The 26,400-nt window shown below is 33.8% G+C and overlaps 1 protein-coding gene across 1 annotated transcript; it reads left to right on the forward strand.

Annotated features, from left to right (window-relative positions):
* On the forward strand, positions 1–22,986 carry LOC137408017 (uncharacterized). The gene is made up of 35 exons (XM_068094407.1): positions 1–40; positions 316–343; positions 563–579; positions 2,047–2,149; positions 3,278–3,423; positions 3,677–3,752; positions 4,316–4,415; positions 6,845–7,002; positions 7,470–7,618; positions 8,704–8,829; positions 9,388–9,490; positions 10,347–10,474; positions 10,868–10,946; positions 11,386–11,510; positions 12,208–12,325; positions 12,636–12,736; positions 13,115–13,282; positions 13,989–14,076; positions 14,371–14,549; positions 15,030–15,096; positions 15,529–15,728; positions 15,868–15,906; positions 16,692–16,767; positions 16,889–17,058; positions 18,128–18,200; positions 18,311–18,415; positions 18,528–18,808; positions 19,090–19,245; positions 19,354–19,539; positions 19,677–19,779; positions 20,235–20,359; positions 20,536–20,750; positions 21,447–21,547; positions 21,677–21,821; positions 22,496–22,986. Exons 1-35 carry the CDS (start codon positions 1–3, stop codon positions 22,709–22,711), a joined length of 4,290 nt encoding a protein of 1,429 aa, XP_067950508.1. The 3' UTR covers positions 22,712–22,986.
* Positions 22,987–26,400: the final 3,414 nt, after the last annotated feature.

The following is a 26,400-nucleotide window of genomic DNA, read 5'->3' on the forward strand; positions in this document are numbered from 1 at the left end:
ATGGCTCTGTCGGCTTCTCCATCTGTTTCAACAGTTTTTGGTAAGTGATATAAATTATAATAGAAACTAGTTGAACTACTCTATTTTAAATAAGTAATAATGGGTTTGGTTTAAAAGTAGTAACAACTTACACAGTTGTACAAGTGTAAAGTCTTTTTGGCAATTACCTTATATAATAATCTCCAAAGTATATTTGTATTTTTTAAAGAATTACATACTTGTGTCATTTTTTAGCTTAAAATTACAGTTGTTTTGTTTCACAATCTCAATTCTGGCATAAAGTATCCATCTTTAATGAAATTTTTTTATTTTTAGGTCTTTCAGTCTTTCTCCTTCTAACAGGGTAAGTATTAAAATACTATAAACTCGACTTACCTTTTGAGATTTGTCAGATACAATGTTTTGGTTGACTTTGAACGATTTAAATCATTAATATCAAGTTACTTTAAACGCTTTTGTATCTTAAGCATTCAAACATAAATTGAATCTGCAGACTGTAACTTTGTATTTAGATTTGATAAATTGATGATGCAAGAGTTTCACTGCTATTTATAAATTTTAGACACACAGACGCAGCAAGTAAGTAGAAACGCTTGTAGTGGTTAGTTTATTAGCAGCTCCTCCTAACAGAAGATGAATTTGTCAACATCTCTAGCTCACCTGCAAGCACCTGTTTGACACCTAACAAAATTTTGTTTGTGGCATTGGGACTTCATACAGTAAAGACCTTATTTGTGGTCTAAAAGGGTGTGATATAAAACTTGTGCAGAAGCTTACGCTATTCACAGAATTGTAAGCCAAAATATATTGTGGGTTGAGTCAGAAAGTCCGCGACAAAGATCAGCTCATTGACCCTGGTTATGGAGTGACTCCTTGATGCGCTTCTAAATACATTGTTATGCAATAAATTAATCTGTATTAATCCTTTACTCTTTTGCTACCCACTTAACCGCAGCCCTGTGTCAGAGCTTTTACTAACTGGGCAAACGGTTGATGCTCTGCCACTGCTATCAAGTATGTAGGATTTGAGCTTTTCGTTATGCCTCAGTTTTATTTTTAAGCTCTAAGGTAAATGCTGCCAACTTCCTTTTTCACTTTTTGTTACTCTTCAAACATTTTTCAGTTTTTGCATAATAAGCTTCTATGTATTTTTTATGAGAATTTCATGATAAACTATGATGACATCTCATTTCCTGTCAATAGTCCAATCGGTGCTGAAGTCTCTGACAGAGTAATATGTAATTAATGATAGACTAAACTTGTTGAGCCGGACATTTACTGTTGATAAAGTCGGTAACAGTATCATACCAGCACTAGCATCACATGAATTCTTATGTAAGGCGTGTGCTGTCAAATGTTCAACTGATCTTAGGTCTAATCGGTTTTCATTTTGATGCTCGGCTCTGCAGATAACATTCTGTGGTTAGAGTTTATTGCTACATAATGACTAGAAGGAGATTAAGATCTTAGGCTAACACTACTAACGCTGCAAAAAAGTTTTAAAAACACTGAAAGCTATAATATTTACAAAAAAATTAAAATTTACAGATTAAAATAGATACTGTTGTTTATAACAACTTTTAAAACTACTGGATTTCATCCATCGTGTTCCTTTTTTTGTCTTGTTAGAACAGAGCAAAACTATGGTTAAAGCCAGTTTGACAGCCACACAGTTGACAATCTGAAAACAAGAGTTCAGCAATGAAAAATTCACTAATCAAAAGATAATCATTGATTGATACCAAAAAATAGGAAGTCTTTAAAAATGAAGCACTTCTCAAAATCTGATTAAAATCATTTATTATTTTGCGACATGAAGCCTAGTAAAGAGGTGATAAATCTCTATTTAATTGTCAAGACAACACCAACCTTACTATTCCACCTGTTTCAGTAAAATTTAAGTTCTTGTTTCTTTCTTGCTGTTAACGCAACCATGTGACTGCAAGAGCTTCAATTGGAGTAAATCTAAGTTTCTTACAACAAAGGTTGTACAAGATGTAGTGAGTTGGTAAGAATGCTTTTTTTAATAACTTCTCTGTTTTACAGCTTGCTCAAGCTGTGATGGCAATGTTTCTGGTTTCCTCACTGATTTATCTAACAGAGACGTCTTTGGATATGACTCGGCAGAGTTTGGAAATGCGACGTGTTTGTAAGTTGACATCAGCTAAATAATTTTACAGAAATGATGTTCAGGCTACTTATAGAGAAGTAGTCTGTTGGGACAGTTGTGTATAGAACATATCCACTTGATCATTTCATTCTTTTCGATCTGATCTTGATCACTATAATGAAGATATTACACGAAGTAATGCGCTACGGTCTTAGATGCTGAGCGTAACTTGCTAAAGATTGGGAAAAGCTGATGCAATGACACTTTTTTGTGTCTATGTAGTTCTGGTCAGCCGTGGCTTAGTGGTCTAGTGGTTTAGATCACACGACCTGTAAACAACAGGTCGGGGTTGAATTCCCAACAAAGGCTACTGGTAGTAAAAGGAATGACATCTAACCTTAAATTGATCTCAGCAATTCAGCACGTCTCCAGTCATTGAGGCTCCTTTGCACTGGTCTCAGGCATGCCGAGATCACAGAGCCATTGTTTGTGCAACAATACTCTCAAAACGTGTACAGCATCCACTCGCTGTCTGATAAGCAGATTTTTGAGGAATTTTTTAAATAAAAGTTGATCTATAGTTTATTTATTACCAAACTGTTAAATCAATCTATTCTATTACTATAATACTTATTATTACTAGTTGATTACTTGTTGAGTTTATTTTCTCAACTAAGCTGCAGTACCATACCAAGGCTCAAAAAGGATTAGTTGGCCATATGAACTAAGAGCAATGTTTGCTTGCTATGTTGCTGGGGCTGTTATGGACTGCCTTTGTAACACGGCGGTAGCATTAGTGAGCTCCATACCAGTGGATCACTATAAGAACCAAACTAATCAGCATCATTGTTTTGGGGGAAGGGAGAAATTTTAAAGTCAGATCCACAGCCTCAGCTTGCAGTAAGCTAAGCAAATAGCATACCCAATCTTTGAGGGTTTGCTCACACACATTTTGTTAATTTGTAGCATAATTTACTTTTTAGATTAAAAAAACTTCAAGAACTACTTGGTCGTTGTGATCGCTAACTATAAGTATTAGTATTACTAAAGGCTTTCATCAAAAGAAAGACATGTATATTAAGTTATGTTATCTACCAGATGGTATAGCATCAGTTCAATCTGAAGCTAAAAAATGCACGACTGAGATAAGATGTTTGAATTTTACAGTTCCGCTGAAGAGCTGCTTCAGTGTTACTATGGCTGTACATTTGAAAATGGTACAGCGACCGTAGGACTCCGGTATCTGTATTCAGCAGGAATATCGAAAGAAGCATTCACCTTGAATGAGTGGTGGAAGGTTAACTGTGATGTCGGTGAGTAGAGTTACTCTAAAACTGTCTTGGTTTATCTATATTAAATTGTTTTTCAAGGCAAACCAAATATCTATATCTAAAAACTATGGTCAATAACTGACATTTGACCTTTTGACATTTTAGTATTTCTGTGTTGTGATAGTTTTTGCAAGTAGAATAATGAAGACTTTACAAATACCGCTGCTCTCTCCACTGAAGCTGTGTTTGCTTAATAAGTGATAGTTCGGTGTGACCGCTAATTTCCCACTTGCAGGATGTAGAATGGCTGACGCACTGGTGTGTGAACACATGACCTACGAGACAGCGAGACAGTGTGAAGATATCGGCAGGTAAATAATTCTTTCGCATCTTTTATACCTAATGCCAAAACACCAAAAAGGTGTGATAAACCTAAGGTAAATTTGATTTTTTTTGTTGAACTAGTTTGGAACAGTCCAGAGACAAACTTTTACTGCTGAGTGCTGTCATTCACGGTTGTCCATTTTGATAACTTTTCCTTGGCTAGCCAAAAAACTAGCTAATTCATAATGTGACCATGCAATGTAATAATGCAATCTAATCATACTAAATAGATTAAAAAGTAGCTTTAAATGGAGAATAAATTGGTTTCTTTACGGATTAGCTTCATATAAAAAGATTTAGGTTAAACCGCGGTCAATTAGACTAGCTGCTACTTTCAACTAAACTCATATCAACTACGTGAATACGAGTAATACAATACAATCTGTTATTATAAGTCGTACAAAATTGTTGCAACTTAATCCTTTCTTCATGGCAACGCAATCCTGATGAATAATATTTTAGAGCATGGTGACACTCTGCTATCCAACTATTGCAAAACTATAACAAGCTTAAACTAATACCTAGTAATGTTTCAATAATATTTTTCAAGCTGGAGAAGTTGTGTAGAGACAGCCCTCGCTCCATACAGCTGTGACGGATTTTGCCAGATCTCCGACAGATGGCACAAAGCGTACAAGCTTCACCATGAGGTAGGCTAAATTTATTGTTGCACTTTATGCTGTTTTTTCCAGCACATCTAGTTGCTAGTTACAACATCAAAGTCACTTTAAGCAATACATGAAGTCATTCATAACTTGATAAATGTAAAATTATGGTTTTTATTCAGACAAAAACAAGTTATTAGAGTGTTGATCCTGTTTAACAAGCAGCCACAAAAATTTTTGTAACCTTAGAGAATGTTAATAAAGGTAGACAATAGATTGCTTTATACAATGAATTTAAACTTTGCATGGAGCTATTATGTACATTACTTTATTGGCAATAATTTAATTTCAAACAAAATTTGTTTTCAAATTATGCGATATGTATTAAATTACTTCTAATTAAGCAATTCCAAAATCATATAACAGTACAAGAAAAAAAATTGTAACAGTTAGCCACTAAAATCAAGTGCATGGCTTGACATATAGTGTTTAAAATGTTTTTTGCTAAGAGAATGGATATTAGCCGGAAGATTGTTTAAACAGTTAGCAACGATATTTTCAGAAGAATTGTTAGATATTGTATGCAACTCGTTTATACCATGTAAGTTGAAATGAGTTTAAAACCATTTAAAAGTTAAAGTAGAAAAGGCAATAGTGAATAAAATGGAAACAGTTAGTTTAAATAGAACAAGATGGAGCTCAGTCTGTCTATTTAGTGTATGTATGGAGCAGTAGGGCTGCAACTAAGTCCTAGACTAACGAACACAAAATATTTAATCCTCTCTCCAAAAGATAATTAATCACAGTAATCCATCTTAGCCAGATTAAATAGGCAATAATCTGACAACAGCTCACAAGGCTAGGTAAACCATTTTTTGCTTGGTCAACAGTTATTGTAGGTTCTGAGGCTATATGAAGTTGCATTCTCAAACCCCTCATCCTCTATGTCAGGGTGAATAAACCTGCCTGCAAGAGATGTAAAGAAGACATGTCAGAAGCTAGACACATGTGTATTATAATGACAACAGACTGCATCTTGGCGTAGCTTTTTAATCAATCTGTTTTGTAGATTTCAGAGAATATTACCCATAACGCATTGCAGTTTTTTTGGAGTTTTTGAGGCTAATTGTGAAACTTCTTTGGCACATTAGAGATGAAATCCTTTTGAATGCAAACCAATTAACTGAAAAAATTTGATAAAAAATTAACGATAGCGTAAACTAAATTTGATATAACATTTTCTGTATGCATAATTTTCTGTTGGTATTAGTAATCCTCAACAAAATTATGTTTTCCGTTTCACGCTAAAACAAATATGAGAAGATAAAAATCAAGAACAATTGAGTTGAACAAAAAGTTGTGGTGTAAAAGTTGAGAATCTAATATCATTGCGAAAAAGTCGAGATAGTGGATTGAAGGTTCTAGTAGCAGAAAGTTTATAAACTGAAACATATGATGATGGATGTAGTATGCTTGCGTCACAGAATAAAAACAATGTCTGTTCTATGTGTACAAAGATAAATGTAAATATTCTGAGCATAGTTTACGAGATAATTTAAAAACTGTAACACAAATGCAGAAGCAAGCTAGTTCAGGATAAATGCCAATAGTCCAAAAAGTTCTAAGCAGGTAGGACACTTGAAGACAACTACAAGTGACCAAAGTTTATGACCAAAACAAAAGCTGATACATTAAAACCAGCTTGATTTTAATGAAATTCGCACTCAAATGTTTAATTTAAAATTTAAATGGCAAAAGGTTTTCCATAGAAACGAGCAAGCAGCAATGTTACTGGTCATTGGCTGCTGATCTAGCAGATCAATGAGTCAGACATGTTGGCTCCAAGCTGTTCGATTTGATAAATCATCAAATCACAATATTACAGTTTTAATTCAGCAGTAAGTTTTGTCTAAAGAGTGTTTTTATAGCACTTAAAACAGCACTTCTCTAATCGTTATCATCGTTGAACCCCTACGACTGATGTTGGCAATCTAACACCTCTTTTTTTGAATGAAACAAGAAAGGCTCAAAATATAATAAAACACAGAAATATTTAGGATGTATGAAAACAAAATGTTATCAGAAAATTGTTCAATAAGTAGTTTAACTTTCTCACACAGCAGCAACATATAAAAACAATTCATGTTATGATCTTTGATTGTTTTTTGACTACTTTCTGCTATTAGGTTCCTTGTAGGTGAGTAAAATGCGCAGATAATTTTCAGAATTGACACCATTATGATTTTTTTTTGATGAATAGAAAGCATAAAAATTGGATCTGGCATTTATGCAAACGACAGCTCGCACCACTTAGGGCAGCTCTGATTTCAGACTATGAGTGCAAAACTAAGATAAGAATTTACAGTTACTAGCTGAAAAATCTACGAAAACATTAGGCTTGACTCCGATGGTCATCATAGTACATCCGGGTCAGGGCGTTTCAAGCTAAAAATGAATCGTTAAAAATATTTCAGATCGACTGTGCTCCTGCCTCAAGAGAATGTCTGACAGAGCTGAAAAGCTGCCTGCATGACAAACTTGCTTACTCTTCAAGCCCAGATGAAGACTTGACTTATCTCTTGTCTTGGGAATTCTTCTATAATAGTGGTATACCTCGAGATTTCAGATGCGAGTAAGTTTGTAAAGAACTTTTTAATAGACTGAGAACTTGAAATTGTGTAAGCTGCAAAATAATTTTCAAAAACATGAAGGCAAGCTTCCTACACAAATACAACACGTCTCTATATTACTATGAGTAGTTATACTTGAGGCTGATTCCTAGCTCTTTCTACTTTCATGACAAATGTTGACTTCAAACTTTTAAATTTTACTTGTTAACCTGAATATTACTCTACAACCTCAGAGCAATATGTTTAATATATGTGTTTTTGTTCTAAGCAGCAACCAAAACAACCTCATAACAGAAATGTACATATACTTGTTTACGTGTCAAATCAGCTGAAATTTTAGCTTAACCAAACCTACATCGCTAATTCAACAGACTTACCTGTAAGTTACTTGTGGACTGGGCTACATACTCTGTTACTGCTGACCATTCTGTTTTCCTGTGTTTCAAATCTGATTATATTAATATTATAGGACTATAAACAGTGCTGACGTGTGTTTCACCAACAACACTTGTCAAGAAGAAGATGACATCAGCAGAATTCGCAGTATGATTGATAATGCTTCTGGTCTCTTCTGCTCCAACAGCACAGAAGATGTCGAAGCAGCTTGTCAAGTTATTGGTAAATTTTAGCACCATCTTGCCATAATTTTTCAAGACATGAAAACTCCAAAATGTGCTTATAAAACAACTCAAACAATACATGTGAGTAGCGGCTGATTATAAGTAATTTATACTGAAAGTTATGCTTGATGAAGGCTATTATGTGATTTTTCAATCGAATTTTTAATTTTTCAAAGAAAATATTCATGTTTCTTACAGTTTTAGGTAACTGCTGTTTTTTTGTTATATGAGATCCATACCAAATTTAAATGTCATTACAAAAGTCTAAGTTTTAGTAGCTGAAGGGTTCAGCAGTTTTTTAATCGTTGCATAACATGAATTTGCAAGCAGATATTGTTTACATCTGGCTCATTGATTAAGGGATGTGAAAAGAACTTAGAAATAAATGGACTCAGTAAGGTTGTTAGAGAAATTTAGCACCATAAAACTGTTACAAAATATACTTATGCATTATATGTATAGTAAGTCTCTGATTAGAAAGTTCAATACAGTGAGCAATTGTATTAATACTAGATGGAAACTAAAGATGAATTCACACCAAATTTTTTGTGTATTTTATCAGAAAGTATCGGCATCTTATTAGCATTTACAACAGCTTTTGATTTTTGAGGTGATCTGTCAGAAAGTATCGGCATCTTATTAACATTTACAACAGTTTTTGATTTTTGAGGTGATCTGATTGCCAGGATGTTTCACGATTAAAATTGATAAAACTTGACCACGGTCACAATGCTCCGACTAAGTGAAAGTGTGATTATAATGTTTATAGTTGCAAACAGAATTATGACATGTAACACTGTAACTTGAACTCAGTAGCCGATATCAACTATTGCAATGATAACAACTAGTGACATCAATTCGCACATATTCTTTTTTTGAACGTTTTAATCGCAATAAAGTTTTGTCAATCTTAATCTTGAAACATCGTGGCAGTCAGATAACCTCAAACATTTAAAACAATCATAAATGGTAGATAAATACGAATACTTTCTGATAAAATCTATAAAAAAATGTGTGCAAATTTATCTTTAAGAGGTGTGTGGAATTGATAAATACGTTACATATATCATCTACTTATTACAGACTATACCTCTACACCAAGTACATCTTCCAGTACTACTAGTAGTACCACGAGTAGTACGAGCAGCACCAGTAGTACGACCAGCACACCTCGTTTGACAACTACCGACTCTCTACCACTACCTGGAAGTAGGTGTTCTTTTAACTAGATTGTTTTTACAAGTTTAAAAGCAATGAACGTTATGAAACTTACAATAGCATAAGGTTCAAGAATTTCAAAAGAAACAACCTAAGGTCTTAGACTGAACTTAATCAGTTTTAAGGACTCATTCTTTAGAATTAGGTGCAGGTTATTGCATCATGCTAATTTCAGTAGCATTCTGGGATAACTAGTTATAACTTATAACCACTAAAACAATTTCTTCATAAATTTATATTTTTATAAATGTCACTTTGTCATTGCGTGTGTCTGTCTGTATGTCTGCATAAACGCTATGCATTTTTAGACTTGTTGCCCAAGTTTATCCAAACATTCTTTGCACATGTTCCATTCAGGCCTTTTGCCAGGTTGTTAAAATATTCGGTTTTAAAACTCCATCTGGTTCCTGAAAACCAGCCTCTTAGGCACTCACCTGCTGGCTATCTGATAAAACTGAAACAATCTTGAGCATCGCATGTCTTACCGCTAGTTTAAAATAAAAACTAAAACTTTAAATATTTTTATCATTTTGTTATCAATGTCTTTAGGTTGTCGATTATGTGATGAGTACACTCAAACCATCCTAATGATAGCGTCACTCCATCAGCATCCAAATAATAACAGAACCGAGTTTGGCAGCATGGTATGCAGGTTAGTATCTTAGATTTTTCAAAACGAGTTTTATAAAATTATTAGTGATCAAAAACCAGAGTCAAATATGCTCATTACAAAACTGATGTGGATAGCAGAAAATTAACTTCACACTATTGAACGGGTCAATTTTATGTTTTGGGTTCTTGTTGAGAGAAACATATGCCCTCATGCCCTGAAGTATAGGACTACCTACAATGATCTAGCACTTCTGAAATATATACAAACAGCTGTGATTTTCTTTAAAAAGACAAGAACCAAAAAACTTGGTATCAATTTAATACTTAGATAATCCTCTGTTTTTCTTATCTGCTAGTCTTTAAAAACAATACACCGGCTGGTATGTTGGTATTAAATTTAAATAATTTTTTAACTAAATGCTATTTTGAGAAGTGAGTGGTTAAACTTAAAAATGACAAAGTCTAAACTACTAGGCAAATAAAAATGTCAAACATTTGCCAAAAGTTTAAAGAATTTAACACAATGTATTAAAAAAAGAATTATCATCTATTAACTTTTGCTAACATTTCATTAATAAAAAACAGATCTCAGTAAGTGAGAGCATTATGTAATTAGGAGGAATAAATTTTAACTCACAAACAATAACATCACAAAAAAAGCACAATTTCAAGATTAAAATGATATATAACTTTCTTTTTTAAGTTAACTGCATGTATATTGGGCTTATTGAGACTTACATATACTTAAAGTGTATAAAAATAATGAACATTATTGGGCTGTGTTATGCATTTACACATGACTGTAAAATACCTTGGAGTTGAGTCATGTAACCCAGAAGTTTCTGTTAAAATTCAAACTCTGCCCCCTTCTATTCTTTTATGTTCCAATGTTGCAGTAACTATACAGAAGCGCTTGAATGTTATAACAATTGCACCCATAGAGGTATCAATACAACCCTTTGGCAGTACGTCAGCCCAGAGCTTGAAACCCTTCACACGCAACAAATCCTCAGTTGCGATTCAAGTGAGTTGTTTTTGACTTTGACCTTGTCTTGTCTTTATATAATTATGAAAAAGCCAAAAAGTTTAAACTTTATGCATCTTTCTTATGCAGTCAGCCGTTGTGACTCGACATACCTGCATGTTGCAAATGTAGCAGTTTATAAGAAGACTAATAAACTCAACTAAGTAAACTCCATAAAATTGAAAATTAAAGTTGAAAATCAGTTTGAACAGCAGAAGTATCTTATGTGCTTTCAACCTGCCCAACTCATATTTTAATTCTGCATTTGAACAATTTTAAACAAAAACCATAATGAAGTTATTCAATCAAAAAAATTAGAAGCAATCAGTTTCTTATAAATTTTAAATACTCAAAAGTGAGATTTATTAATATTTGACAATATTTTTATTGCAGCGTGCAGGCATTCTGATATGTGGATTTGCGAAAACTATTTTACAACTGAGAACACTTGCTTGGAGGGAGAGTATGAGAGGTCTGTATACAATATCTTTTGATATTTGCAATTAGTATTATTGTCTTATAACTATGTAAGTTTTACAGAAAATAGTTTTTTAAATTCATTAACTAATATTAAACTTTCTATTCTTGATCTTCAAGCCAGTAAACCAATCCACCTTTACAAAAATCGAAAATGATTTTTGTAATTGTTGGCTTGTTTTTTGCACGCTGCCTATAGTTTGCTAACAAAGTAAATTTTAATAAAGCATTTGGATTCTCCATTAAAGGTAGTCAAAACCAAAATATTGTAAAAAATTGTGTTTTAACAGCATTTAACGAGCTGCTACACTTCCCCAAAACACTATGTAGAAATTTCAATGTGTTCGGTTATTATAATAACAGTTTTAAATTCGTATTTGGTTTGTGATTACAAAAGATGTTCCTTTAACATTTTGAATAAAATTTACCAATAGATGGCTAGCATGCTATGAAGAAGGAAAAGCTCAATACAATTGTGACAAAGCCTGTAGTGTGGCCCAACGACGGGTCAATTCGTATAAAGTTGGACGGCAGATCACCTGTGGAATACAAAAAATGGGTGAGCACTTACTATAAAATCTATAGAACTATAAAAGTACTTACTATATAATCTGTAGAACTATAAAAGTACTTACTATAAAACCTAAAGAACTATAAAAGTACCTACTATAAAATCTATAAAACTTTAAAAGTACCTTCTATAAAATCTATAGAACTTTAAAAGTACTCACTATAAAATTTATAGAACTATAAAACTACCTACTATAAAATCTATAGAACTATAAAAGTACTTACTGTAAAATCTATAGAGCTATAAAAGTACCTAATATAAAGTCTATAGAACTATAAAAATACCTACTATAAAACCTATAGAACTATAAAAGTACTTACTATAAAGTTTATAGTACTATAAAAGTACTTACTATAAAACCTGCAGTACTGTAAAAGTGTCTATTCTGAAATCTTAACTAAAAACCACAACCTTTTGTAGATGTTAAATATGATTTTATTAAGTTTTAAAGAAATGTGGACCCTGAATTCGTCTCCATTAAAAATAACGTCACAGATTTGATAATTTTTTTTCAAACACCTATCAGCAGATGCACTCTTAACAAAGGCTATTATAATTATTTTGTAAGCCTTCTGCTAAGAGAAAATCTGTTGCAGTTTTTTTGAGTTTTAGAGCAAAGCCTTTACTGTTTTGCTTCAACAGATTTGATCCACTACAAAAGTTAAAGGATGTTATATTATTTTAGGAAACAATTCACTCTGTGCTGAAGCAGTCAATGAGTGTATCAATGTCCGTTATTCTCGTACTTATATGAACTTTGAGAATTTTTTGACTACTGACCCCTCTTCTCCCCTGGCTTGTAGGTAAGTAATCGACTTCAAAGCTGAGGTAACTTACACGTGCTTTCGTCTCACTTAGTGAGGATTTTTATTTTCAAGCTTTATGTTTGTGACAGCTTTGTTCTGTCAAATAGTATTTGAATTCACACTGTCAATGATTTATGTACTATTCTTAGTTAATTTCGGTAGCAAAAATAAAACAAAAGCAAGTTTCTTTAATCAATTAACTCATGCCTCAATTAAATCTATACATATTCTGCTAAATGAAGCATATGAACATTTTTGTTGTTCAATGCTTCAAAAAGTTATGCAAAAATTTCTATTTCCATTTCAGCTACTTTGTGAATGGATCCGACTGCCTCAGCGGCCTCATACCTGTGAACTTCAACGACACCCGAACCATATTTGACTTCTGTGAGACACAAGAAGAAAAAGGTATTTGAAGACCACAGGCTATAAACTATTATATTACAAGTTGAAACAAAGCAGCTGTTTATTATCATTTCAACAAATTTACAGAGTCGACAACTCCTAATGTTGCTTAAATTGTCAGATGAACGTTGATATCTCTAGCATGATCGTTGCATGCACTCATAAAGTTAAGTGATGTTACTAATAGCTATGCTAGTACTCTCTGATTAAACATTTTTGTCCATGTAAAACCTGCCAGTTAATGTCAGTTATTAGCATGACGCTTTATGTAAAACATCTTTAGTTTACCAGGTGTCTCAGTTGCACCCTATAAAGTAGGCGCACTGTTCAAACAATGGGCTACATTTTGCACCTTTTGCACCATTTATGTTGTATTTGTAGACATAGTTGCTGAGCTGAATGCCAGTTGGAGAGATATTTACCATCATGATGAGTGTGCAGCTTTACCCGATGGTTCATCACAGACCTATTCCGACTTTTGCATGCCCGAACAACTCTCAACAACTACTCCTAGTGCACACTTTACTGCGGAAATTGGAGAAAATGGAGGTAAATTCAGCATTACAAACTTAAACAAAAAAATTGTCATCTGTTCAAAAATGCTTGCAACAAGCTTTTTTTTGGTCAGCCAAACAGATTTTGAAAAATTTCTGAAACTGCTTTTCATCACTGGGCTTGAGCAAAATTCAAAGTTGTAAGATTGTTTTCTCACACTTTGGTCATTTTTCTAGAAAAAGAGCAGACAACTTGTCATGTTGTGGCTCACCATAGTTTGCAAATTTAGGAAAATCAAAACCAGGATTGTCTTCTCTTCTATTTCAACTAATAATGAAAGAAAGAATAGACAATTCATTATGTCATTTTTACTGTAGCTCATCAAATTTATGCAATAACTAGTTTTAGTAAACACTAATAATTATTGAGTTGGGGGTTCAGTGGACAGGTCTGAAATTTCCCGAATGTGAGCTGATATCAAACTGAACACTGTTATAGATAATATTAAGTATTACTTAGTTATCCCATTTCGAAGTTGTCCTCACAACCATTCTTAATCAACATTTACATAGGTGTAGGGAGATGGTTCAATTCATAGCTTTTGTTACATATTTGGATTTAAAAACTTGTTAGTCAAAAAGCAAAACAAACTAGAATGCCACATCTTAACACTTTAGATAACCAGAATCAGCTATTCATTGTAATCATCTAGGTATATACATTAGTCTTTTTTGGGCATAATATTAGTTGTAATTTTTAGCAGAGGGACAATGTGTGAACTACAAGGAAGACACTGCTGCCAACCCTTGCAGGAGACTTGACCCTCTTAGATGCGAAGAGAGAGATGAGTAAGTTATTACTAGCTCTCTAAAACAACAAGTAAATACACACAGCTCAGGTGTTGCTAAGAGTGCCCTTTAATTAAATATGAGAAATGATTTACAGGAACTTTCGTATATCATAGACAGGCTTTCAGGCCTTAGTTCTTATATTATTTAATTAGAATTTAAAAAGAAAGTGGGTCCATCAGGCTAGATTACACACCACCTCTCAATATTGTTTAATGTACGCTCTGACTGCTTTGATAAATCTATAACCTCCATGTTTAATGTTGCAACCGATTGTGGACTCTTCTGCTGTAGGTGGCTTCAGTGCTCCTCTAGCCACGCGGCAGCTAACGGCTGTAATGGCATGTGCACAGAAATTGAGAGATCTAATGCTATTGAGACTTTAGTTTCTAGCATTCACTGCAACTTGCCTGCAGGCGGAGAGAGCCTATGCTCTGATACTGTCAAATGGAATTGTCTCACCAACATCTGGGGTGAGCGGCTAAGCTTTCCATTTGATAGTTTTTTTGTGATCTGCGAGCTTCTCAATATGACATAAGTTTTTACTTTTCATAGAAACTTTGTACCAATGATCGTCTAGAGAATATTTATTCATAATACCATTAAAACTCAGTTCTAAATTTGCCGAGTCTGCTCACAGGATTCATTAAAAAAAATTTTGTTATAATTTTTTTAATCGTTCTAATTGATAAAATAAAGTTCATAAAAATTATTTGTTTGAATTAATTGCTCTATTGATTTTGCGTTTATGCAAATCTCTAGAAAATCTTGCAGAGCAACTTATTTATTATATTACAATCACTGGCCTGCATGGATCTTCAAACTAGAACAGTACTACGCCAAATCTAAACATTTTTCAAAGATTCCCATAAATACAATTTTTTTCAATTTTTGCATAACAAAGTAAGCAGAAAGCTGAACTAGTTTGAGCAATTTTTATTTATCTTTTTCAGTTGAGTCACAGGACTTTACTTTTCAAGATTTTATTCATCCTGAGGGAAGTCTACAGGACTGGTGTGGGTAAGTTCCAACATACTGTAAGTAAGTTCTAACATACTGTAGGTAAGTTCTAACATAATGTAGATATGCCTGCATAGCTGACAGATGAAACCACCCTACTCTTAAAACTAGCACAGACAAAATTCATCAATTCCGGCTCCATAAGTAAATTCTGGTTTTTACTTTATGCGCTTATAAAAATGTTTTTTAGACAACTTTTTCATAAAAGTCCTATTTTAGAATTATAGGTTTAGATTATAAACCGAATATTTTTAATTATTAAGATAGAAATTAATAATTATTAAAACTCAAATATCCCATGAAAACCTGTAACTAAAAGGGTTTAGAATATGTTCGTGTTACAGAACAGCTCAAATCCATAGACAAAATCTAAGCAAACTGTCACAAATTGCTTTAATTCTATTGATTACATATTTAAAATATTTATTTTAGAAAATTTGAGGAAATGAGAAACTGCTTTTATGAGTCAGCATACGGCGAGGTGCCATACTTCACTACAGTTATAACTCAGCCGTGCATAGAAAAGGAGGACTACATACAGAGTCTCATTGAAATGGCAGATAACATTTCTTCTTTGGTCTGTCCAGCAGCCTCGTGGCAGGACGCTTGTCCAGGCTCTCTTCTAGGGCTAGGTTAGTGTGAATTTCCCAGAACTCATTCTTACCAGATCATCAAATGTGTTAAGTTATCAGTTTTATGCAATTGACCTTATTGACATTAGCGATTTGGACTAAAAACATTATAATAGACATTGTTTGCTTTGTTTTGCAGATGATGATAATGATAGTGCAGACAATGATGAGCAAGATGGTAGGTTTGTTAGAGATTGAAAGGTTTCTAGTGAAAGTGGGAAATAAGTTGTTTTTAGTTTCATAAAGTGCTATATATCACTTGTCATGGGGTGCAACAAGTCATGTGTCATAAAGTGCTATATATCACTTGTCATGGGGTGCTACAAGTCATGTGTCATAAAGTGCTATATATCACTTGTCATGGGGTGCTACAAGTCATGTGTCATAAAGTGCTATATATCACTTGTCATGGGGTGCTACAAGTCATGTGTCATAAAGTGCTATATACCCTATTGCCTATTGTGGAGTGTTGTATGCCATCTGTCATAAGGTACTACCGGTCACCTGTCTTATGGTGCTACCCATCACTGACAGCTAAATGTCACCTAACAGCTATTATAAAAGATTAAAGTTTATCTTAGTGTCATCTTGACCAAAAGTTCTGAAACTTTCATAAAAAAATTTGGTAATGCATACAACAACTAAGACATAAAGATAGTTCTCTTGATAACCTTTTTAAAATGATTGATTTTGTTCATCAAACAATAAAAAAAATGCTCATCTATAATTTCTACATGTATATTAACAAAATAATGGCTACAACTTTGTTCATACGACTTGTTATACCTAAATTTTCCATTATCCCTTATTAAAGTACCTAGCTTGAAAAACTAAAATTTTAAATAAATAACTCAATCATATTGTTGCATTTCACAAGTAAAATAATTAGCAAAGTTTTGTAAAATACTACATTTAACATGCAGCATTCTTTTTTCAGTATAAAATAGTTTTTTTTACTTTTAGAATGCCCTATAGATATTCGAGCTCTGGAGAATTGCCCATCAGATAACATCTTTCTCTGCGATGATCATTTTACAAAGTAAGTAATTACATTAGGTAAATTTCACAGCGTAAGTTCTTAAATTAACTATATTTTAGCGTGATTTTGTTGTTCAAATTGTTAGATTACAACCACAATTGAAATTTTTTGTTTGGTTCAGTTGGACAAGGTGCCTAGAAAACGAAGGGATCTTTACAGACTGTGAGAGCCTCTGTACAAAAAAGAGAAGGGCTGCCTTCGCATCGTATCTCGAGATGTTCATTACATGCAATGTCGATGAGCAGGCTACAGATTTTTGCTGGGAGTACATTGCCAATGAGTGCCTTTTAGGTAAGAAAAACCAGCAAAATTATTTCTACAAACCAATTTTACAAGCTACCATATTTATTTAAAAGGTATTTTTTGTAATTAGTTAGATATTGCAATGTGCCTCAAGTCATTTTCATTTTTTGCATTAAAACTAAATTAAAAACATAAGCTAAGTGAATAACATCATGGTTTGACTGAATCTTTGCTTTATTTCACCGACCATTGCTGACACAAGCAAATCTGACTGCGTGTAAAAATAATATTTAATAAATAATAATAACATGGGAATTCATAATAGTTGAAAAAAGTCTATGATATAAGAATTTTCTAGATATAGAGCAGTCAAAATGTCTATATCTGGTTGGCTCGATAGTTTTTGTTTATTGGGTGTAGCTCTGAAGTAGGTTAGTATTAATTTATTATATTGTTGATTATTTATTCACCAAGTATATGAAGTTAGCATGGATATTCAATAACTCTGTAAACAATAGGTTGCATGCTTTGGAAAAGGCAAATTTAATCAAACAGGAATAAACAAAGAAAACTTAAAGTTTCACCATTCTAAACACTCACACAAGTTCTACAAACAAAATTGCATTGAATATCCTAACAAAACAGGATTAGATAATTTATAGCGTACTCTGGCAGTATAACGTACTGTGAGAAATCATCAGGTGTGTCAATAAAACACAGAGAATAGGTATGTGCACAAGTATTCTTGAGTTTGAGTTCTGTATGAAGTAACATTTTATCCCAACCTTTTTGTTCCAGTTCTTATTATAGTGAAGACTCATTTTCTGTTGTGCTCTATGAAAAATCACCATGTGTAATAACTATGTGCAGAATTATTCCTTGATACTGCAAAGTGGTCCTGTGCTCGGCTATGAAATGGAATATTACTTAAATACCAATGCAAGGCAATCATTTTTTTCATCCGTCAACACATCTTAGTGTGGCTTCAAACAGACAGACAAACAAACACGGTTCTTACTATAGTAAAGCTTATGGAAAATTGATTTTACATCAAATGCTGAGCTAGAGGGAGCCATTAATATCAAAAATAAGAAATAAACAACTCTAATATTTTTAGATCTGTTTGGAGATAGAAGGTTCGCAACTCTTACAAACATGAAGCACAACGAGACTGTTGCACCACTCTGCGAGTAGGTATCTAAAGAATGTCATGAATTTCTTCCTTTTTGTACTAAGTTGTAGTTTTCTGCATGCGAAGCAGCAATTGTTTCATCTTTTAAAAAAGCTTTATTCATTCTAGATTGCTGGATAACTTCACTACTTGCCTAGACGTTTCTATGACTGAAGAAGTGACAGTGGTAGCATTGGCCACAACGAAGTTTGCTCCATGCGCAGCACAACAGGGGTAAGTTTTTAGCGAAGTGTTTTACATGTAGAGGAGTTGCTAGTAATTTATCCATGATGTGATCGAAAAAGTTTGGTTGTGGTTTAATGCTAGAATCGCAATTTTATTGTAGATTAATAGATGCAACTAAACAGAGAGTAAGCGAAGCCATATCAAATGGAATATGTGAAGACAGGAGTAAAACCTTCTCAGAATTCTGCCCCAAACATCATGGCACCCACTCTGTACCATCTAACACCACAGCTTCTCCGACTGCTTCTGCTACACAGGAGCCTAAGACTACCTCTACATTAGATGAGTATACCAGCACAGCATCCACACTTCTACCAGATGAATCAACAACACACACCTACACTGTTACTCCAGTTTTCTTCACCAACCCTCCTAAAACAGGTTAGGTGCAAGTCAATAAGTTATTGTATTTCTTTGCCACACTGCTGACAACTATCTACACCATACCATGATAACCATAATATCTGACTACACCATAACACGATAACTATGATACTCTGATTAGACCATACTTTAATAACTACAATACTCTGTCTTTAATTTCAATTAACTTAGTTCTATTGCTTACTAAATGATTGATGCTATATTAACTACTGAATTTTCCTTAAGTCAGAGAATAAAATTACACCTCATAAAGTTTCTGACTTTCTTTTTTGTTTCAGGAGCTTATAAAGTGACTGCCCGGATATCACTGGATGCTGACTATGATTCCGTCGTTGGGAGTAACACAGAGGCTGCAAAATTTGAAATTAAACCACAATTGGCAAACTTTCTCGACGCACCTGTAGACGCTATTACTATTAACAGCATTTCACCAGGTATTAAAATACAGTAACGAAACTTGGTTTTCTGTCTAAAAACCGAAGATTTCAGTAGCAAACCCAAAGTGTCAGTAGTTTAATAAATTTATTCAAATGATATTACAGGAAGCATAAAAATAGATTTCGAAATGCAGACTGATGATGAGGCACTGGCAACTTCATCATCAGCATCCATCTCAGCCGGTCTTCCATCTATAACTGTCAATGGACAGAGTTTTGAGACAACCACAGAACTTGTTGAGTTGGATGTCGTTTCACCTACACCTTTTGTTCCAACTACTCATACCCCATGTGAGTACTCTTTAGCAATTATTCAGACAGTTTTACATTTTATCTACCTCTAAGCGCCAGCAAATTTACTCATTACTTTAAAATGATTTATTTTTGGTGCCAGAGCGATGAGTTATAAAACTGCCCATTATTTGCAGATTTTGAATGTGATGACTGTGTGAAACATCTGACAAGTATAGTGAAGTACGAGACCAACAATGGTACTTTCTCTTCCGCTGATTACTCGGCTGCCGTCTGCAGGTAAGATATTAGCTCCTCAAGATTCCAAAATTTAATTGAACTAGCAAAGGTAACATATTTACACAACATGGCAATCTTTACTATCGTAATGAAGATTGTGAGAAAAATGCATCAAGCAGGATTTGAACTCAGTCTATCAGGTTACCTGCCAGGCATATTATCATCCACTCCACTCTACCTTGCTGCTTTTGGAAAAATTCTGCAGATACTCATCATAAATAACTTTCAGGGCACTAGTAAAAGTTTTTTTTACAATATTTGAATTTATTTGAATTAATTATGAATTAATTAATTTGAATATTTAAAATGTGAATTGGCATGAAAATTAGAAATAAACTTCTGCAGTTGCAGCATTATATACAGTATCTTTTTATTAATCATATTTGACATTCACCCTATTCCTAGTAAGTTATGATGGAGTGATAGGTTTTGTAACAAATCTGGTGTATATGCAGGGAGCTAGATATCATCGCAGATGAGTGCTTCGCTAACTGTGTTGACTCACGCGGCTTTGAGATGTCTGTAGATGATCCCAAGTACTCGCAAGCACTAGAGATCAGGTCTCTCTGGTGCGGTGAAGGTGAGAAACTACAACTCCAATAACTCGTAAATAAATTGCGTTATGCAACAGCAGTTTTATTCTAACATTTTGTTAACCTTTTTCCTACATAAAACTTGTATTTATATAATAAATTGTAGTAAAATTAACTTGAAGTATTCTCTTACAACAGGTAAACATAATAACAACTGTTGTAGATTGCCCTTTTGCAAGGACAGCCTCATGTTACACTGGTGCTTCACCGTGTTCCGTTGAAAAGATTTCTAACCTCGATAGCTGCCTTATGGCTGAGAGCAGTGATAATTGTGAAGGTCTCTGCAGACCCTCTCAACGATACAGGTTGGCTGAAAAAGTCAACAGGTACCTTAGCTGCTTTCCTACAGATGACCTGGAGTGCTCCAACCATGTGAAGGTGAGTTTCTATATAATCAGAGAAGGCCATGGCTAAAGATTGATAGTTTGAATTAAAGATGCCTTCTAACCACTGATTAATAACATCCATCTAGGGATACGACACAGTTTATATATTTTCTATTGACGAGTGACAAATTTTTCATTATATTGGCAATAATTTCATTTCAAGTAGAAATGGTTTTAAATTATGTTATTCAATAATAATAAAACAAAAATAAAAAAGGGCAACAGTTAGCCACTAAAATCGAATAGATGGTTTGGCAAATAATGTTTAAACCATTTTTCTCCGCTAAGAGAACGGATATTAGGTGGAACATTGTTCAAGGAGTTAGCAATGATATGTTCGAAATGATTGTTAGACGTTGTATTCATTTTGCACATACCACTTTAGTTGAAATTATTTGTTGAATTAAGTTGAAAACCTGCGACTGCCCTGTAAAAATGAGGACACAAGCCATAAATAATATTGAAAACTTAAACTGTTGTAAAATAAACATTTACACATTTAATTTATGTATTATTATTTATGTCAATTATTCAAATAACTATATTTTTTGTTTCTAAGCAGTTATCAAAAGGGAAATAATACTAAAAGGCATCAACATGTTATCAAGATCTGTAAAAACTGCATTTGTTTTATATAATTTTTTTACTGTGATTTATTTTAGAAGCTAAAATTACTATTCTTTTGTAGACATGCTTTGATAGTTTCATGACAAACTCTCTAATCAGCTTCTCTGAAATGGTTGGAGGAAATGCTCTCTCACCAAGAAAATCTCTTGCTGACGTCTGCAGGTGAGTGTATATTCAGGTATACCGCACTATAATTACCCTCTATCAGCTATTGGATTCAATCTGTATTCAATACCGTTAAATCTTTTACCTTGAACCGAATTTTAACAAGACAGGTGGCTATGTTGCTAGGTTTATGAGAGGTCCTAAAGACTGCCTGATGGCTATAGACTTTACTCAAGTTTGTCAAAGTCATGAGCCTCAAGTAACTAGAATGGTACAAGAGTGGAGTTCCGAATACGAGGATGAAGTCTGCCAAGAAGATCAAGGAAGCATGGTAAGTAAACAAATGTTTCGAGTTAGCGATGTAGAAGGATTTATCTTAGACAAAAACTCAGCTAAAAATGTTTTACGGAATCGACTTATGTGTTGGCTTTTGTAGTTCAAAACTCTCACCTTTTGAACCTGTTAGACAGATAAAATTTAGAATAATCACTAAAATGCTTTATTCAGTAAACTCAAAAAAGTATATTTTCTCATTAAAGACAAACTTGCACAAAATATTTACTAAATTTTATCAGAAAATATAGGTATTTTTTATCGTTTGAGTGTATTATAAAAATTAATAGAGAATAGAATTGTCTGACAGATTAGAGAGGGTAATGCTTCAAGGTAAATTCAATAGCCGAAACTATATCAACAATTGCATTTAGTTTTCTTCTGATCCTTTTAATCACGATAAAATTTTGTTAATTGTATTAATGAAACATCCTGGCAGTCAGATCATCTCAAACATCAATAACAATTGCAAATGATAGAAAAATATCGATACTTTTTGATAAAATCTTCAAAATTTTTTGAAAATTCATCTTTGATGGTGATTTTACATGTGAGAAACTCAATGACAGATTGAATGCTAACAGCAGGGTATAAAGCAAAGAGTAAACAACTCCAGCGCTCTCCAGCGTATTTCTTAAAGATTGACTTTGACTCTATCAGCTTTTTTTACAGAGTTTTGGTGAGAAATGTAGACAAGAGAGAAATTCACCGAGAGACCCTAAACCACCAAGTACGAACAAACCGACAGAAAACACCACAGACAAACCACAAAAAGGGAAAGCTGGCCAAAGTCAATCAGGCAATCGAGCAAACCATCTGTCAGCAAACTTCAGCTTTGCTGTATATGCCATATTATTGATAAAACTCTTTCAATCGCACCTACTTTAGTATTTAAAATGTATTTCTTAGTCCCAAGTTGACCATCAAACTAAATTAATTGGAATAAATTTGATAAATTTAATTAAATGATAATAAATTTTGATTAGATAAATAATAATGATATATCTAAAGGATTTGTTGTGTTTTGATTATAAAACTAAAAAGGCCTGCTGTATACTCTAGTTATGTAATATATTATAATATTTGAATTACTACAAAATAGCAGCCACCTTGATGTTATATTGTTCTTCTATGATAGATATTAATTTATATCATATTTATGAATGCTTGTATATAATATAAAATATAGTCATTATGTAATGCAAACTGTTACTAATAATAACTTTTTTAAACATCTTCCACTTTGAGCCGCTAATAATATTCACAGCAAAATAATGATAAAATAATAGAAATAATAATTACACAAATAATAATAATAAAAACAATAAAAATAATGATGATAATCTAGAAGCCAGCACTTCTAGGGACAGTGCTAATTCTAAGAAAAGAGCTCCAGTAGTATTCAAATAAGTTACAACTCTTTGGTCGTTAGATAGTACCCAAGCTCATTATGAAACCACTCAACAGTCTCAAACATTCCCAAATAATCATAAAAATAATAATAATACAAGATATCAACAAAATATCAACAGGCTAAAAGAAGCAAAGAGCAGAAATTTTGATGCTAAATAAAAAAGCTAGAAAGAAATTTGACATACCCTAGGACACTTATATTTCGCTAATATTTAGTTTCGTGAGTAGCATACAGAGTAAAATTTTGCTGCAACTTAGTTTTGCAGCTCTGATGAGTGCAAAAATATAGTGATGTGAAAATAAATGCAGTTGAACAAACATAATTAGATTTCTCAGGTTCGGTTCACCGGTAAGAAAATTTTTTTCAATTCGGGACTAGTTTGTAATTGTGAACCGCAGGTAGAATTGTGTGGTGAGACAGATAATGCAATTTGATCGCTTGCTGCCATTTGTTTCTTGGACTATCAATGAACAAAGCTATTTAATTCTGCGTTTTCGCTCGTTCGTTATGATAGTTTAGTTTCGCTCATGAAATTTTCGCGAGAGGAGGGCTCCGCAACAATGCGAAAGTTAGATGAGGCGAATAAATAAGTGTCCTAGGGTAAATAGGAAATGATACAAACAAGTTATTGAGAAACTAAAACAGAGGCTACCAGCAACAGGAGACAAAATAAAAAGATATGAAAATAGAGTGAAGATTGTTTACGTACACCCAGCAGAAGTTTTATGAGACTATAAAAACTAGATGAAAAAAAGAGAAGAACACTTAATGCTGAAGAAGCAAAGTAATGTTGGCAGGGTGTTTGGGATGTGCCACTGAACACGACAGAAGTGAACCATAGAATAGAAAAGTAGAAACGAAGTTGAAAACGGAAAAATAGACAGAACTCATGACTAAGGAGAGGATGTTGAAAAAGGTGCTAGGGAAACTTCCAGCTAGAAAGCACCAGGCAATGAAGCTGTGCAAAGACTGCATCAAAAATCTGATCAAACTGAATGGTATGATGGTTACATATCCGAAGTCAATATCTGTGTTATCTGTCTTATCTGTTTCAATACCCAACAATAAGAAAAAGGGAAATGTCCCAGGAAACTATAGACTCATCACCTGCCTGCCTATAGTGTGGAGAGCGCTTACATCAATGTTTTCTGACAAATTATACAGACATCTGAACATAACAAATTAATTGGAGAAAATCAGAAAAGATGTAGGAGCAGCTATAAAGGAGCTAAAGATCATCTGATGCTAGACAAAGTGAATTTAACGAACTGCAAAGGTAGAAACACAAACCTCGCAATAGGGCGAATATATAGCTGATTGAGCTTATGATTTAGTGTCACATTTGTGGATTTAGGAGACAATGAGAATGGTTAGAGTGGGCGATTAAACAAAAAAGCTGATGAAATCAAGTATGGTTAAGTAAAAGACATCATTGATATCGGCAGGTCAAAACCTGGCCACGGTCGATATACAGAGAGGAGTTTTTTTCAGGGAGATTCACTGTCACATCTTCTGTTTGTTGTTTGTTTGGTTTCTCTGTATATGCTACTCAGAGATGCTAAGTAGGGACATAGTCTAGCAGATCTTAATATGATAAGATTAATCACTTGCTATACATGCAACTTGAAACATTGAATCAACTTGCCAAGACAAATAATAATATAGAATCCCTAGGGCAGACATAAGGATATATATGGAAGACATCAGAATGCAATTTATAAGGAAGAAGTGTGTTGCGCTAGTGATAAATAGAGGAAGAAGTGGACAATAGTATATGGTTACCTAATAGAGAGATGTTAAAAACATAAAAGAAAATGGATACAAATACTTAGGAATCTTAAAAAAAGATGATATCAATATGAAAGAAATAAAGGTAAAAATAGCAAAAGAATATAGAAGAACAAAGCTGATACTAAAATCAAAACTTAATGGAGAGATACAATCAAAGCAACCAACACGTAGGCCATGGCTTTTCTTAGATGCACTGGTGGGATATACACTGGTGGGATACACTGTTGGTATACACTGGTAGTATACGCTGGTGGTATACACTGGTGAGATACAATGATGGGATGCACTGGTGGGATACAATGGTGGGATACACTGGTGGTATACACTGGTAGTATACGCTGGTGGTATACACTGGTGAGATACAATGATGGGATGCACTGGTGGGATACAATGGTGGGATACACTGGTGGGATACACTAGTGGGATACACTGGTGGGATACACTGGTGACCTACACTAGTGGTATAAGCTGGTGGGATACACTGGTGGGATACACCAGTGGTATCACCCTTTGGGATACAATGGTGGGATACACTGGTGGAACACACTAGTGGGATACGCTGGTGAGATACTAAGTCGGACTCAAGAAGAGCTAAAAGAAATAGATACAAAGACAAGAAAGCCGATGACTATGAATAGAGCATTACATCCCAGAGTAAGTGTCATACGACTGCACTTAGCCAGAAGTGAGGCTGAGAGAAGTGAGGGTGGGAGTAGACTGAAATCAGAAGAGGTGACGATATGAATCAAAGAGCATAGATTGTTGGAGTACATCGAATATGAAAACAAGGGGTACAACAGCACGTTGAAGGCACTAACAAAGAAAAACAGCAAAAGTGAGTACAGCAATGAAGTCAAAGAAGAGAATGAGAATGATTGGTCTGAAAAGGCTATGCATGGACAATACCCACAGCTGATAAAGGATTATAAAATAGAAAATTGGGACAAGTGGATAAGCAATGGATTTAGGAAAAAGCTGAGGGTAACTGGTAACTGCAGCACAAGATCAAGCATTGCCTACAAGGTGGCAAAAATCAATATAGAAAAGCAAGAAAAAAAAACCAAAATACAGGATGTGTCTTGGTTTTGTTCATACGAGATAAACAAAACTATATTTCACATACTGAGTGTGGAAAACTTGCTCTTTGTAATTATAAGAAGAGGCATGATAAGGCTGCACAGCTTGTACATTAGAACTTATGTTATAGGTATAAACCCTCACATGTAAAAATGTGGTACAACCACGTAGCAAAAAAGATTGTAGAGAGCAACGAGGAAAAATTACTGTGCAATTTCATCATACAAACAGGCGAGATAATACGAGCAAAGAGATAAGATATACTGGTGCTAGATAAAGAACTAGATCATATGTG

Source organism: Watersipora subatra, chromosome 11, assembly GCF_963576615.1.
Source record: "Watersipora subatra chromosome 11, tzWatSuba1.1, whole genome shotgun sequence".
Taxonomy (NCBI): domain Eukaryota; kingdom Metazoa; phylum Bryozoa; class Gymnolaemata; order Cheilostomatida; family Watersiporidae; genus Watersipora; species Watersipora subatra.